General features: G+C 49.6%; 1 protein-coding gene across 1 annotated transcript in view; it reads left to right on the top strand.

Moving 5' to 3' along the window:
* Positions 1–13816, top strand: part of COL4A6 (collagen type IV alpha 6 chain) — a 295437-nt gene that overhangs the window by 269142 nt on the left and 12479 nt on the right. The window contains exons 24-37 of the mRNA XM_047082051.1: positions 366–437; positions 712–819; positions 2397–2618; positions 3014–3175; positions 4831–5001; positions 5723–5866; positions 6549–6674; positions 7110–7291; positions 9402–9465; positions 10057–10131; positions 10635–10742; positions 10836–10943; positions 11527–11598; positions 11915–12040. Of these exons, the coding sequence (XP_046938007.1) occupies positions 366–437; positions 712–819; positions 2397–2618; positions 3014–3175; positions 4831–5001; positions 5723–5866; positions 6549–6674; positions 7110–7291; positions 9402–9465; positions 10057–10131; positions 10635–10742; positions 10836–10943; positions 11527–11598; positions 11915–12040 (1740 nt within the window). The remainder of the gene's footprint in view (positions 1–365; positions 438–711; positions 820–2396; positions 2619–3013; positions 3176–4830; positions 5002–5722; positions 5867–6548; positions 6675–7109; positions 7292–9401; positions 9466–10056; positions 10132–10634; positions 10743–10835; positions 10944–11526; positions 11599–11914; positions 12041–13816) is intronic.

Raw genomic sequence — 13816 nt, 5'->3', positions numbered from 1 at the left:
AGGGTAGGGTGAGGAGGTCATTGCCATTTGCTGCTGCTCCTACATAGGCTACCTCTAGGAAATCTTGTTAGGTAACATCTACTGCATAGGTAGATGCATAGGTAGATGCCTGCCCACTGGACATTGATGGTTTAGGAGGTGACATTCTGGCACTTGGACACTAGGAGTACTCTTACCTATAAGCAGTTGCACTAGGGGGTAACTCCCGAGAGCTTCTGATGCCACAATTCTTTTGCATGGGCTCCAAGCTGCTGGGTGGGAAGAGCTTGGTTGGCTCATCCAACAGAACTGGAGGAAAGGAGCATGCTAGGAGAGCCCACCCGACTTAGTGGGCTCACAAGATGCTTACATGTTACCATTTACAGGGGTCACCTTGCCGTGTATAATTCCTGGATCATACGGTCCATCAGGCTTACCAGGAGCTCCCGGATTCCCAGGTATGGAATGAGGCCAAAGAAAGCCATTGAACACACTTGTAAGGGCCGTGGGCTGAAGGAAGCAGGGCATAGCCTGGTAGCATTTGGGGATCCACATTCTTCCTGAGAGGGCAGCCTTGAGGATTGAGGCAATAGAATGGCTCCTGGAGAGGTCTGTGTGGGGAGGTAAGAGTAAGAGGCCCTCCAAGAGACTAGGATTCTTGAGTGGACATTACAAATGAAACCAGCCGCACTGACTTTCCTTTCCCCTCTTGATTCATGTTTGGGTTTGCAGGTCCTAAGGGGGCCCGTGGCCTCCCTGGGATTGCAGGCCAGCCTGGATTGCGTGGAAATAAAGGAAAGGCTGGAAGTCCAGGATTATTTCACCTTCCTGAACTGCCAGGTAAGGAAAGAAGCTTTTCCTTGCCTGCTTCTCCTTTTGTGCTTCTCCTTGAGTGTGAGTTTGTATTGTGGTAGCCATCCCCTGATTATAGGAAGTTAGGTTCACACTCTGGTGTGGGTGGGATGGATTTTTTTTTTAATTTTTTATTTATTTTTGAGAGAGAGAGAGAGTACAAGTAGGGGAGGGGGGAGGGTTTTTTTTTAATGTTGTATTTATTTTTGAGAGAGAGGGAGAGTACAAGTAGGGGAAGGGCAGAGAGAGAGGGAAATGCAGAATCTGAAGCAGGCTCCAGGCTCTGAACTGTTAGCACAGAGCCTGACGTGAGGCTTGAACTCATGAATGGCAAGATCATGACCTGAGCCTAAGCCAGAGTCTTGACTGAGCCACCCAGGCGTCCCTGAGTGGGATGGCTTTGACTTCATACTCAGGCAAGGCAGAGCTTCAAGATAGAGAGTGACAGTATATCAGAGCAATAAGGGCCATCAGCTGGAACAACCCCTTCATATTCAGATGAGGAAATTGAGGCTCAGATGGAAAGTGACTTACTTGAGGTCACAAAACCACTAGTGACAGAACTAGTACTCTACCAGGTTATCTGACTGCCGAGTACCTCTGGCAATTTCTTGGATCAACTCCCTCTAGCTCAGAGAAAGAGATCCAGATGAGTCAGAGAGAAGTGGTTCATATCTATCCCTTTGCTCACACCCTCTTGCAACCTTGTTCTATGCTGCACCAGTGGTTCTCAAACTGTGTTCCCTGCAGCACCAGCATCATCTGGGAATTTGTTAACAAGGCAGATTTGGAGCCCCTTGGCAGAGTTACTAATCAGAAGCTCTAGGGGGGCGGTGCCCAGCAATCTGGATTTTACCAAGCACCTTCTCCTCCAGGTGGTTCTGACCCACACTCAATTTGAGAACAACCCTGCTCTACAGCACAGGGCTCATCTTGGGCCACACAATCTATGGTTTCTTGGTGCTTCAATTTCCTCCACCCCCGAGGAAGAAGGAGGCAAGACAGCAGGGGTTAGATGACTTCAGAAGAATTGGGCCTTTAACAGGAAGTCCTGGATGTAATCTATGCTCTTTGGCCAGTGGATCAGCCCCAAGAGTGGGTTGCTAAGCTCAGCTGAAGGCCTGGCCTCACTGAGCTAGAACCTTCTCCGGTTCACATGGCACAGTCCTTGCTTCTGGCAAGTCCTCCCAGGACCAGGGCGCTCCTGACTTTCAAGAGAAGTGACACACATTAATATGTTAGTTAGCTTTTTAAAAAAATGTTTATTATTTCTGAGAAAGAGAGAGAGAGAGCTCCAGCAAGGAAGGGGCAGAGAGAGAGGGAGACACAGAATCCAAAGCAGGCTCCAGGCTCTGAGCTGTCAGCACAGAGCCCGACATGGGGCTCGAACCCACAAACCATGAGATCATGACCTGAGCCAAAGTCAGATGTTTAACCGACTGAGCTACCCAGGTGCCCCTAGTTAGCTTTTATAATAGATAAAGAAAATCTGTGTCAGAGATCTCTACCCAGACCTGTTACTTCTAAACCTCCATGGTCTTTTATTTTTGCCTCTTTACATTTAGGATTTCCTGGACCTCGTGGGGAGAAGGGCTTGCCTGGGTTTCCTGGGCTCCCTGGAAAAGATGGCTTGCCTGGGAAAATTGGCAGTCCAGGTTTACCAGGTTCCAAGGGAGCCTCTGGTGACATCTATGGTGCTGAAAATGGTGCTCCGGGGGAGCAAGGCCTACAGGGATTGCCAGGGCACCAAGGATTTCCTGGAGACCCTGGCCTTCCAGGACCCAAGGGTGACTCTTTTTGACTCACATATTTAACAATCTACAGAAAGTCTTCCCGTGGCGGGTACGCTTGCATGAATATACGCATGAGCCTGGGCTGGTGAATTAACTGGCAGGTTAAAAATAAAAAGTCATTTTGTTCTGTCTCTCCCTGTTGGGAACTTTTTCTTAAATCACCTGAGTCTATTCTCCTTTCTTAGTAAATCCAGAAGTGACCACAAGGAATAGTTAGATTTCTTGTAAAGCCTGTGATTCTGCTGCTGGGAACAGCAGCAAGGCTAGCGCCGAGAAGACAATGGCATCTGGGGTGTACCCCGGGCCAGGCTTCTGCACTGCAAGTTGGTGTGGTGACCAGTCCCTGCTATTGATCCAGACTGTGACCATCTGCCCCTTGCTTTCATTAGGTCTGCCTGGGAAGTCAGGCTTGCTGGGCCCCAAAGGTGAACGGGGCAGGCCTGGAACACCAGGCCATGTGGGACAGCCAGGGTCCCCAGGGCCTGATGGCCGATTCAGCATCAAGGGCAAACCCGGGCTCCCAGGAGCACCAGGCTTTCCAGGCCCTTCAGGTAGGTCCTTTGGAGGAGGGGCCCCAGCTTGACAGACTTAAGCTGGGCCCTGGGCCCTGGTGCCCTGAGAGCCATAGCAGCCCTGAGACCTGCGCAGGGTTTAGAAAGACATTTGACATTTCCGACCCCTCATGTTTCCAATCTCAAGTGACCCTTGCAGTGCTGAGCAGAATGGATTTCTGTAGTTTGGCTTCCAAAATGTTACCACAGATCACTCCCCGCCCCTCCCCCATGACCTCATTCCCCCTCAACTATGTGCTTCAGCCTCCCCCCTGCCTTTCCCAGTTAGAGAAGCTGCCCTGGTTGTGGAGGTGGGTCTAGCCATGTCCACCGCTTTGGCTGGGACCAAGGGGGAGCCTGCTTGGTCTTGAGGGGAGAAGCTCGAGAGGAGGATGACTATACGGTGGCCTGCCTCTCTGATGAGCCTGCCTCTGAGGGCCCGTGGCCAAAGTGGCCTTCACTGGGCCTGGGGGCTGACACCCCCTGCTTCTGGCCTAGTGTTTGAAGCTTGTCTTTTTCTTGCACCGCCCTCCTCTCCCCTGCCTCAGTGACTATGGCACCCCCCACTTACTGCAGGCCACGTGACTGACATTGAGTTTTTGCAGAGCCACTAAAATCCTTTTTAATCCCTTTTATCCTTATGTGTTTCTGGGGTCTTCCCATAGGCCGTCCAGGTGAGAAAACAGCACACAAGCCCACAGACTGATGCCCCCGTGGCTTTCCTGCTCAGGGAATTATCTGACTATACACTCTAACCTTGGCAAGGCCAGGGGTCCTCAAGCCCATGCTGTGGGGCTGGCCCCCATTGAATTTCCTTCCCTTGTTGTGGAATCCCCTTCACAGTCCCCCATTAGAATCCTGGGGCTTGCAGCTACTTGATGCTTTTCAATTCATAGAAAGCCAAGTCAGCCATTCAATTAGGTCCTTGGGGGCCCAAATACCTCTGTCGTCACTGATTTAATCCTTTGGTTTTTTTAATTTCCTTGCTTTGTACCTGAACATTCCACTCTGGCAGCAGCTCAGGAGGTTAATCCCATTGACCAACTTAAAGCCTGGTGAAAGAAGTCTCAGACAACCTAGGAGACCAAATGGGCCTTGGGGATTTCTACAGTACTTGGCACTAGGGGGCCTTTCAACCTTAATGCCAAGGAACTGGCTGACTTAACTGCTTGCATGAGGGATTAAAAGGGCAGCCCTGTATCCATGGCTCCCTGGGAGGCTGAAACAATGGCTCAGCTTTAACCTCTACTTCACTGATTGGCTCAGGAAACAGCCATTGTAGCGCGATTCAGACTGGAAGTACCAGGAAACTGGAGTCCAGATGCCACCTTGGCTTCCCAGAGCTCCATTCAGAGGCTAAAATGTGTCACCACATTCATAAAGGGGGAAGAAGTTCTAATCAGAAGGGGGTTTGCTGGCCCTGCCATGCTGAGAGTAACAGCCACTGGCGTGGTGCTCTGGGTGCTCTGGAGCTAATGCTTCAGCTAGCAGAGAATTCTGCCAGTTAGCAGCCTGCAGAGGCCATGGTTACAGGACCATTTCCAAAACCCAGCCAGCCAACCAGCCAGCCAGAAGCCATGGGAATGGGCAGTGGCCCAGATCTGGACACAGCCTTGCTTGACGGCTGTCCCGTGTTCTCTCCTGTGCTGATTCAGGACATCCTGGAAAGAAAGGTTTAAGAGGCGAGACAGGTCCCCCTGCATCAGCTGGAAAGAGAGGCCTGCCTGGGTTGAAAGGCCTTCCAGGATCTCCAGGGCTGATTGGCTTCTTGGGGAACTCAGGCTTGCCAGGGAGCACTGGGTTGCCAGGCCTGCCGGGTCCAAAGGGTAAGTGAAGTGCTCAGAAAGGCACTAGTGGGTGCCTCAAACGGTCATCCATGCTGCCCAGCTTGCCCCCCTTCTCTGCCTCGGAAGGGGGAATGGGGCTGAGGGGGGGGAGGGAGGGAGGTGGGTGGGACTTTTTGTGGTAAGATGGCTGGACAAAGCTAGCACTAAGGGAAAACTCCAGCCACGGTGAATCACCCTCACTGCTGGCCAGGCGGAACGCTGGGCTGAATAGCATTGTCAGTAAAGCACAGGACGGTAACTGTCACACTGTGTTTATTCATTTGCATGATCCCCGTACCATGGGCCCCAATTGCTCTGTTTCTGTGATTGTCCTGCTAGACACCAGAGGTTGGATGGGAGGCATCTCCATTTTCTACAGGGGTAGATGACTGGTCCAAGGTCATACAACTGGTCCTAGGCTTTTTTTTTTTTTCTCTGTGCCACTCGTGAGCTCTAACTTGGCAAACCATAAGAGAGGTGCCCACCTCTTCTCTCCCTTCTGTTGCTTAGTGTCATGCCCCTGTTCAGGGAAGTAGTATAATGTGTAAGGACTGACAGCTTGGGCTTTGGAGTTAGAGAAACCTGGGTTTGAATCCCTTCTCTACAACTTCCTAGCTGTGTGATTTGGGGTAAGTACTTCCATTTGGGGTAAGCCTCTCTGTGCTTCCATTTCTCTGTATGTAAAAGAGGGATCATAATCGAAGTTCTTTTTTCTCAACAGGTGAGAAGGGATCTGCTGGGCTGGTAGGTTTTCCAGGGATACCAGGTCTCCCTGGTATTCCTGGTGCAAGTGGATTAAAGGGCATTTCTGGGTCAGCCGGAAAGGTGGGACCATCTGGACGGGCTGGTAGTGCTGGTAAAAAAGGTAAGCTGGAGCACTGAATTCTGAACTTGCTGGCCACGCTTCCCAATGTACATTTTGTGTGTCAACTTTGTTCCTGGTGTGGCTTATAACAGTCTTGTGTTAGATAATAAGATTTGGGGCTTCTGAATGAGGTCTTTTTATTTTTTTTAGAGTTTTTATTTATTGTGTGTGAGAGAGAGAATGCAAGTGCATGAGCAGTGGAGGGGCAGAGAGAGAGGGAAAGAAAGAATCCCAAGCAGGCTCCGCAAGGTCAGCACAGAGCTGGGCGTGAAGCTTGAACTCAGGAACCGTGAGATCATGACCTGAGCTGAAACCAAGAGTCAGACACTTAACTGACCGAGCCACCCAGGCGCCCCCCTAAATGAAGTCCTTTTAAACTGAGAGATCTAATCACTTCTGAGTTATCACTGCATATTAGAGGCCCCATCATACATGCCCAGATACTCAGTGGAGGAGGCTTTTGAGTGGGGCCAAAGTTGCTGATGGACCTTGGGCTTGTCAAAGGACAGGGCATGCACACTGATGCAAAGTTGGGGAAACAGGGCCAAGAAAGGGCCCAGAAAGGAAGCCTGGGGTGGGAGGGGGGACAGAGAGGGGAAGAGCTGAGATGAATGGTCAGCTCATGCCTGACTCCATGTGTAAGCTTCCTTTCACAAAGGTCTCGCAATCTCCACCCCTGCAGGAGACAGAGGTGACCCAGGGCCAGCTGGAATCCCCAGTCCACAACCTCCAATCCTGAACCTGCAGCTGAAAGGAGACAAAGGCTCTAGAGGCTCAGCTGGATCTGACGGATTTCCTGGGCCCAGAGGTGCTGGGGCAGGCAATGGGGCAAGAGAAATGCTCAAATTTAACCTCCCTCCTGAGAAAGGGCAAGACCCCCTAGACTGGCAGTATGGGTGGCAACCGGGGTTCCAAGGAGTCTGCCTTCTCTGGGCCTGAAGGGTGCTGGACTTTGAGGCTGCCAGTTTTCACTGCCACTGCAGGAAACTGAGGTTTTGAGCCAGAGGCTGTCATACCCCTGGAGGAGCCTGGCGGATGATGGGGCGTGGGCACTAGCAGTGCTAGAGCTGGGGTGGCCCTGACTGGTGCCCCCTAAGGCTGAAGGCACCTCCCCCACCCACACCTTCACCCCCAAGCTAACCGTCCCCAAGGTTAGCTGTGATCCAGGGTACCTGCGCCTTGGGGGAGCAGGTTTTTTTCTTGCCCAGAGTCCTTTTTCTAAGCTTGTTTGTGTCTTTCCCAGGTGACAAAGGAGAGGCTGGCCCCCCAGGGCCACCAGGCTTGCCTGGAGTTCCCGGCCTCCCCAGTATCATCAAGGGACTTAATGGGAAACCAGGCCCCCCTGGCTCCATTGGATTACGGGGCTTACCCGGCCTTAAAGGGTCCCCTGGAATCACAGGTTTCCCAGGAATACCAGGAGCAAGTGTAAGTGTGCCCAGATCTTTGTCTCTCCACCAGGGAAGGGCCTCCATAGCAGGGGGACATGGCCCTATTGCCCATCTTTCTGGCCCCAGCCCACTTCCCAGACCCCTCCCCCAGCTCATCCTGGACAGAGTCCTCTCATTGAGCCTGACAGGTCTTCCCACCCTCTCCTGAATGTCCCTGCCTCTGGGCCTTTGTTCATGTTGTCTCTCCTGTGTGCCAGAGCCTGCTACTCTGCAGCTAACTGCCCAATGCCTACCCATGCTCTGGGCCCCAGCCCAGGCACCCATTCCTCCAGGAGTCCCTGAGCTTCCTCCCTGCTGGCATGCTGCATTTCTCACTGCTTATATGAATCCCAATCAGTTCTGCATGGGTCTGATTTCCTCAATGAGGTCATTAGGACTTGAGAACAAGAACTGCCTTACCTGCTCTTTTGTTTGCACCCCTCTGCCAGTATCACTCATTGAGCCTGGCACATCATAAGGATTTGGTACAGGCCTCTGGATATTTTTTTGATTTCAGGAAGGTCATTGCTGCTTCCATGCAAGGCAACGATTGGCAAATAATCAAACCAGCTTGTCTGGGTTCTTAAAAGGCAGGATGGTAGAGTAGGGGTAGCAATGAGATGCATTTGGGTTTGAGTCTCAGCTCCATGGCTCATTAGCTCTATGATTCTTTGCATATGGCTTAACTTGCCTGAGCCTCACTTTTCTCATATGCACAAAATGGGAACAATATTCAAACCTCCTTCAGACAGCAGTGAGTATTAAAGGAGATGATATGTGTAAAGCAATTAGCACAGTATCTGGCAAATAGTGGGCTCTAAATAAGTAGTAGCAATACTTGTAGCAGTATTGAAGGGGCTGAATGAACTAGGTCACAGAACACCTGTGCTCCTTACAGGCAAAGTCCTTGTCCTTTATTTATCTTTTTAAGTTTATTTATTTATTTTGAGAGATAGAGCATGCACGAGCTGGGGAGGGCAGAGAAGAAGAGAGAGAATCCCAAGCAGGCTCCACACTGTCAGTGCAGAGCCTGATGTGGAGCTTGAACTCACAAACCATGTGATCATGACCTGAGCTGAAATCAAGAGTCAGATGCTTAACCAACTGAGCCTCCAACGTGCCCCAAAGTCCCTGTCCTTTAAAGGTGTCAGTCCATCTGATGGAGAGAACACACACACACACACACACACATACACACACACACACACACATACACACACACACACACACCCCTGAAGCAACTGCAAAAGAAATCATTCTCAGCTGGATGGTCCTTGCTACTCATGCACTAAGAGGAATGGAGTCAAAGTGGGAGGGGTCCCAACATGAGCAAAGGCTCAGAATTAGCAGATATCCCAATGTGCAGAAAAAGTAAGGCAAATGTAGGAGGTATCCTAGGTAGTGGGTCAGTGAGCACAGTGACCTGGTCCAGAGCTTAGACTCCCACCCAAGGCACTAGCTAGTGTATGTCTTTAGTAGGGACATTGCAACAAATCAAAACTATACCAGATAGCAGAGGAATAACTATACTGATAGCAGCTGACATGCCCACTTCCCAGACTCTGATAGTGTGTTGGACATTAGTCATAAAGTCAGTTTATCCTGTGAAAATGGTAACATTAGCCCAAATTCAGATTCCAGTATATACACATATAGCCTGCTAACTGGTTCCTTGCAGGAAGCCACAGCTTACAGAATCTGTGGCTGAGGGCTGTAGCTCTGCATGGTGAAGCAATACTTCCTCTTGTGCATAATGGCTCCAGAGTGCACCTGCAGTACCCGGCCTGACTGTCACGTCCTGTGTTTTGTAAGAGACTTGCCAGAACAGCCACACCTGATTTCCCAAGATTCCAATTTGGATAGGCATTGGGAAGTGATGAATGACGAGACCAGGATTCATCTGCAGAAAGAATCCCTCCCCTAAAACATCTGAGTATGCATTTCTACCCTTTGCTCATCACCTTCCCTTCTGGAGGATGCCCCCCACCCCGCAACCCACTTCACCCCTGCCACAGCATACAGGCAGCAGTTCAGGGAGGGGGGGCGGGTGAGAGCATGGGAGGCCCTGAGCAGTGGGCAGAAATAATGATTTACATATTGCTTCAAAGGGTTCACAGGGTCTCAATGGAGCTCCCGGACTCCCAGGAGCATCTGGTCTCCCAGGTTCAAAAGGTGAGAAGCGTTTTCTCTTTTAATGTGTTTTTCCAGAGCAAGGTGGATTTCTAGCAGGTGCAGGGCTCTTCTGGAAGGAAGCTCTGTGTTTAAAGGAAAGTGAATTGATTTACATTTCCCTTTTGGCCAAACCCCATTTGCAGTCTCTGCTCCTCATAGACATGTGACAAACAGTGGTTTGACCCACGTGCCTTCCAGACTCAGCAACAGAGGAGAACCTCGGCTCTAGACAGTCTTTTCCCCTGTTGAACCCAGCCCACTGGGCAGGAAAAGTTCCCATCCTTGCTGCCATCATTGTTCCATTCTGGTGATGTTCTGATGCCCCTCCTTCTATCATCTTCCCTGCCCATACTGAAACTAGCAATGTCTTCCCAGTGGAGATATGCTTCCTGTAGCAGCATTTCTTGCCAGTAGGCTGAGAGCATCCCAGCCTTTTTTTGGTGATTGGTTACCTTCTACCCACTGCATACTTTTGTCAAAGATCTCCTCTGTCTACATGGAATCTGAAAAGGTTTTGCCATCAAAAGATCTCTGCTACAAAATGAGCTATAGCTTCTCCTGACCACTTGAACAATATCTTTATATCCCCAGGAGATCAAGGCCAGACCCTTGGAATTTCCGGTAGCCTGGGACTCAAGGGACAACCTGGGGAATCTGGGTTTAAAGGTAAGTCCACTGTACTTTTGACCTCATGTGTTTCACAGACTCCTTCACACTGAGGATCAGGAAGAACTTGGGAGGTCTACCCCAAGTTCTGCAAGTTCTTCAAGTCCAATGCAGAAAAATTCCTACCTGACTGGCAGCCCACAGCTTCCCCAAGCAAACTAGCCTGCTCCTCCTTCAAGACTCATGGAGATAAGTCTAATAAGACCTTTGAGATGATGGCGTCCACCTCCTTAGTTTATTGTTATCTAAACAGTTTCTTGAACATTTCTACCCATTGCTCCTACTTCTGGGGGCACTCGAGAACAAGTTTACTATCCTTAGCGGGCAGCACCTTTCAAATGGGAAGTTACAGCTGCCACCATCATTTTCAGAGTCGTTTCACTGGACCTAGCTCTCTTGGCAGGTCAAATGGCTTCACCTTCCTGCTCACTCCCTCCCTCCCTTGGAGAAATACATTGCCCAAAATGTGGCCTAATCACTCAGCATCTTTCTTGATTTTGTAGGTGTGAAAGGAAAAGATGGACTAGCTGGTGACGTGGGTTTCCCAGGAAGCAAAGGTGAAGATGGCAAAGTTGGTATTTCTGGAGATGTTGGCCTTCCTGGCTCCCCAGGTATTGTGCAACAGGACGACTTTACTCTGATAAAGTAAGGGTTAGCTTTAAGCCATGACCCTTTCTGACCCACTACCTTGCTTTCATTTTCAGGACTCCCTGGGATTGCAGGCATGAGAGGAAATCCAGGGCTACCGGGTTCTGCAGGCCATCCAGGGGCCACTGGGCCCCTGGGAGCCCCCGGCCTAATAGGAACCAAAGGTATGTATTTTAGAGGAGGAAGTGGGGAGAGGGTTTCTGCTCCCCCCCCCCACCAAAAAAAAAAAAAGAACAGCAACTACTTTATATTGCGAGACACTATCTGGGGCAAGCCACATCCAGGGGAGTCATTGATGGGGCCGTGTGATAGATAATGGGAAGGGGGAAGGAGGAGGAGGAGGAATGGAGGGCAAGCAAGAATGGGAAGAGGAGAACATGGAATCCATGGAGAGAAGAGTTAGCGAGGAAAGTTGTTGTCCTGGTATATATAGCCTTTCCCTGACTTCAAGATTGGGCAGTGAGTCTCTGGGAGCTGGCAACTCAAGACCTTGGCATTGCCACTTGGCATTCTTGAAGATATGTAATTATCTACCACCCTGCTCTTAAAGCTGTATTGGTTTCTACTGAGAGTCAGGAAAAGCAAAGGTGGAGAGTGGAGGTTAGGGGTGGTTCAGTCTTCCTGAGGGCCTTAAGTTATGCCTCTAGGAAGACCGCAATCTTTGCAGTGCCCTTGGGGGCAAGACCTTTTGCGGACCCTTCCTGATTCAGAGTTGCTGGAGCCATTTCTGACCTTCTCTCCCCTCAGGTTTCCCTGGACTTCCTGGTTTACATGGACTGAATGGGCTCCCAGGAACCAAGGGAACCCATGGAACTCCAGGTTAGGAAGATCCTCAAGGGCAAGCAGGAGAGTGCCAATTCTTCCAGAAGGCTGGCAAGGACTGGCCATGAGTTCTCAACTGTGGTGTATCCTATATCCTTAAACTCATGGATCTCCTTGCCAGCCCCCAATTTGAGGTGCCTTGATTTGTGGAGAAAGGAAGAAAGTCTGTCCTTCTATCCAGAATGAACTCTCCTTCCTGTTTTGTCAGTATTCAGCTTCTCGTGTATGTCAGGCAGGCCTCCAGCAAGTGAGCGAGGCATGAAGGCCTCACCTGCACTGAGTTCTGTCCTCCTATTTCTGCTTCTCCTCCTAGGACCTAGTATAACCGGTGTGCCTGGGCCAGCTGGCCTGCCTGGTCCCAAAGGGGAAAAAGGTTCTCCAGGAATTGGCATCGGAGCCCCAGGGAAGCCAGGAGTGAAAGGACAGAGAGGTGGTCGAGGTAAGTGGGCCCAAGTCAGGCCTTATAGAAGTTGAGTAAGGCCTGGCTAGGGAGCCAAGTCTGGGGCTCATCAGGACCATGTGGCTTACAGGGTTGAGAGTTAAGAGTTCACTGGGGATTGTGCATGTCTTCACACTTCTGGGGATCTCAGAACCCAGTGGAACTGACTTCTGAGAAAGAGAAGGGAGGCCATGCTACAATGCTAGGGCTTTCCTGGAAGGAGTGTCAAGGAATAGTCTAGTGAGTTCCCTCCTGCTCTCCCTTATTAACCTCAGGGTCTGTCTTGCCCACTTGGCCAAAGCCTGAGATTAATGGCCCCGAGGGACAGGGCTTGTCCACTTAGCAAGAGGTTTGCCAGAAGTTCCTCAATGTCCAGCGTGGATCGCCCTCCCGAGGCCCTGAGAAGACAGTGCGGCTGCTAGAAGGAGCCCAAGACTAAGAGGATAAATGTCTCCCTGGGACAGGCACACACAAGCACTCAATTAGGATTCATAGGTTACTAGCAAACAGGTTTTGCCCTGATCTTGGCCCCTGACTCATCATATCCTCTGAAGTCTCTTTCTGAGCCTCCCTCTACCCACCTCACAAATAGAATTAATTCTGATTCTTTAACTCTCCTCAGAAATGTTCTGAAGACCCATATACATTGCACTCAATGTAAAACAGGAAATGAATTCAATGTAGCATCACAGCTAGGAGTATGGGCTCTGAAATCAGACCATTGGATTCAAATTCCAGCTCTACGTCTCACTAGCTGTATGACCTTGAACAAGGAAGTTACTTGTCCCTCAATTCCCAGTGAACTCTTAATGTTCCTTTTCTGTAAAATGGGCATAATAAGAGAATCTACTGCACAGGTTTGGTGGAGAATCAATGAGGAGTGAGGTAATATGTATAAAAGCACTTAGTGCAGCACCTGGCACATTGTAAGTACTCAAGAAATGTTGCCCAGTATATCATTGCATGGTACCTGAGGAAATCATGTTTGCAAAATGCTCTGCTCCTCTGTTATAGTTCTAGGGCTTGAGGTCCTACCACATTTTATTTGTTTATGTGCATGGTTGTATAATGTGTGTATGTTTTCCAGGATCTAATTCCTACATTAATTCATTTTCTGCTGGATTTTATATTGGTGCATCTGCTCTGTCTGCATTTACTCTTTCCTTTGGTCTGGACAAACCTGTTCTTTTCTGAAAGCCAGCAGCTTCTCCAGAGGGAAAGCTCAAACTCGGCCTGAGCCTGTAGGGAGATCGTGTGGCTTCTTTCACAGGAGGTAGCAAAGAGGGGACTCAGATAGAAGCAAAACCCAGATGTTTTCAAATCTTGACTATGAATGCCTGGCCATTAAATTATCCATTTCCTTTCACTGTCTGAGGTAATAAAAATCACAATTACAAATTCAGTAAACAGCACATGTCAAGATGGATACGTTTTAGGAACATAATGTTGATTAAAAAAAAAAAAAGCAAGTCGCAGAGAAATACGTTGGGTATGATCCCACTGTTAAAAGTTTATAAATAAATGCAAACAACCAATATATTGTTTAGGGACACAGATATACATGGGCAAAGCGTGGGGGTGCTGAACACAAAATTCAGGAGTGGTTGCCCCCGAGAGTCAAGGAAGAGGGTAGGATCTGTAAAGGGCATGCACAGAAATTCAAAGGTAATGTTATCTTCTTTTTCTTAAATTGGGTCATTGGAACAGAGGTATTCATTGTATCTGGGTTATTTTTTACTTATGATTTATACATATTCGTCTGCTCTTCTCAGTATC

This window comes from Lynx rufus, unplaced genomic scaffold, assembly GCF_022079265.1.
Source record: "Lynx rufus isolate CCGP_SWC_20201006 ecotype Redwood Valley unplaced genomic scaffold, mLynRuf1.p SCAF_19, whole genome shotgun sequence".
Classification (NCBI taxonomy): Eukaryota; Metazoa; Chordata; class Mammalia; order Carnivora; family Felidae; genus Lynx; species Lynx rufus.
The sequence above is the reverse complement of the archived record's forward strand: the minus strand, read 5'-3'. Positions and strand labels throughout refer to the sequence as shown.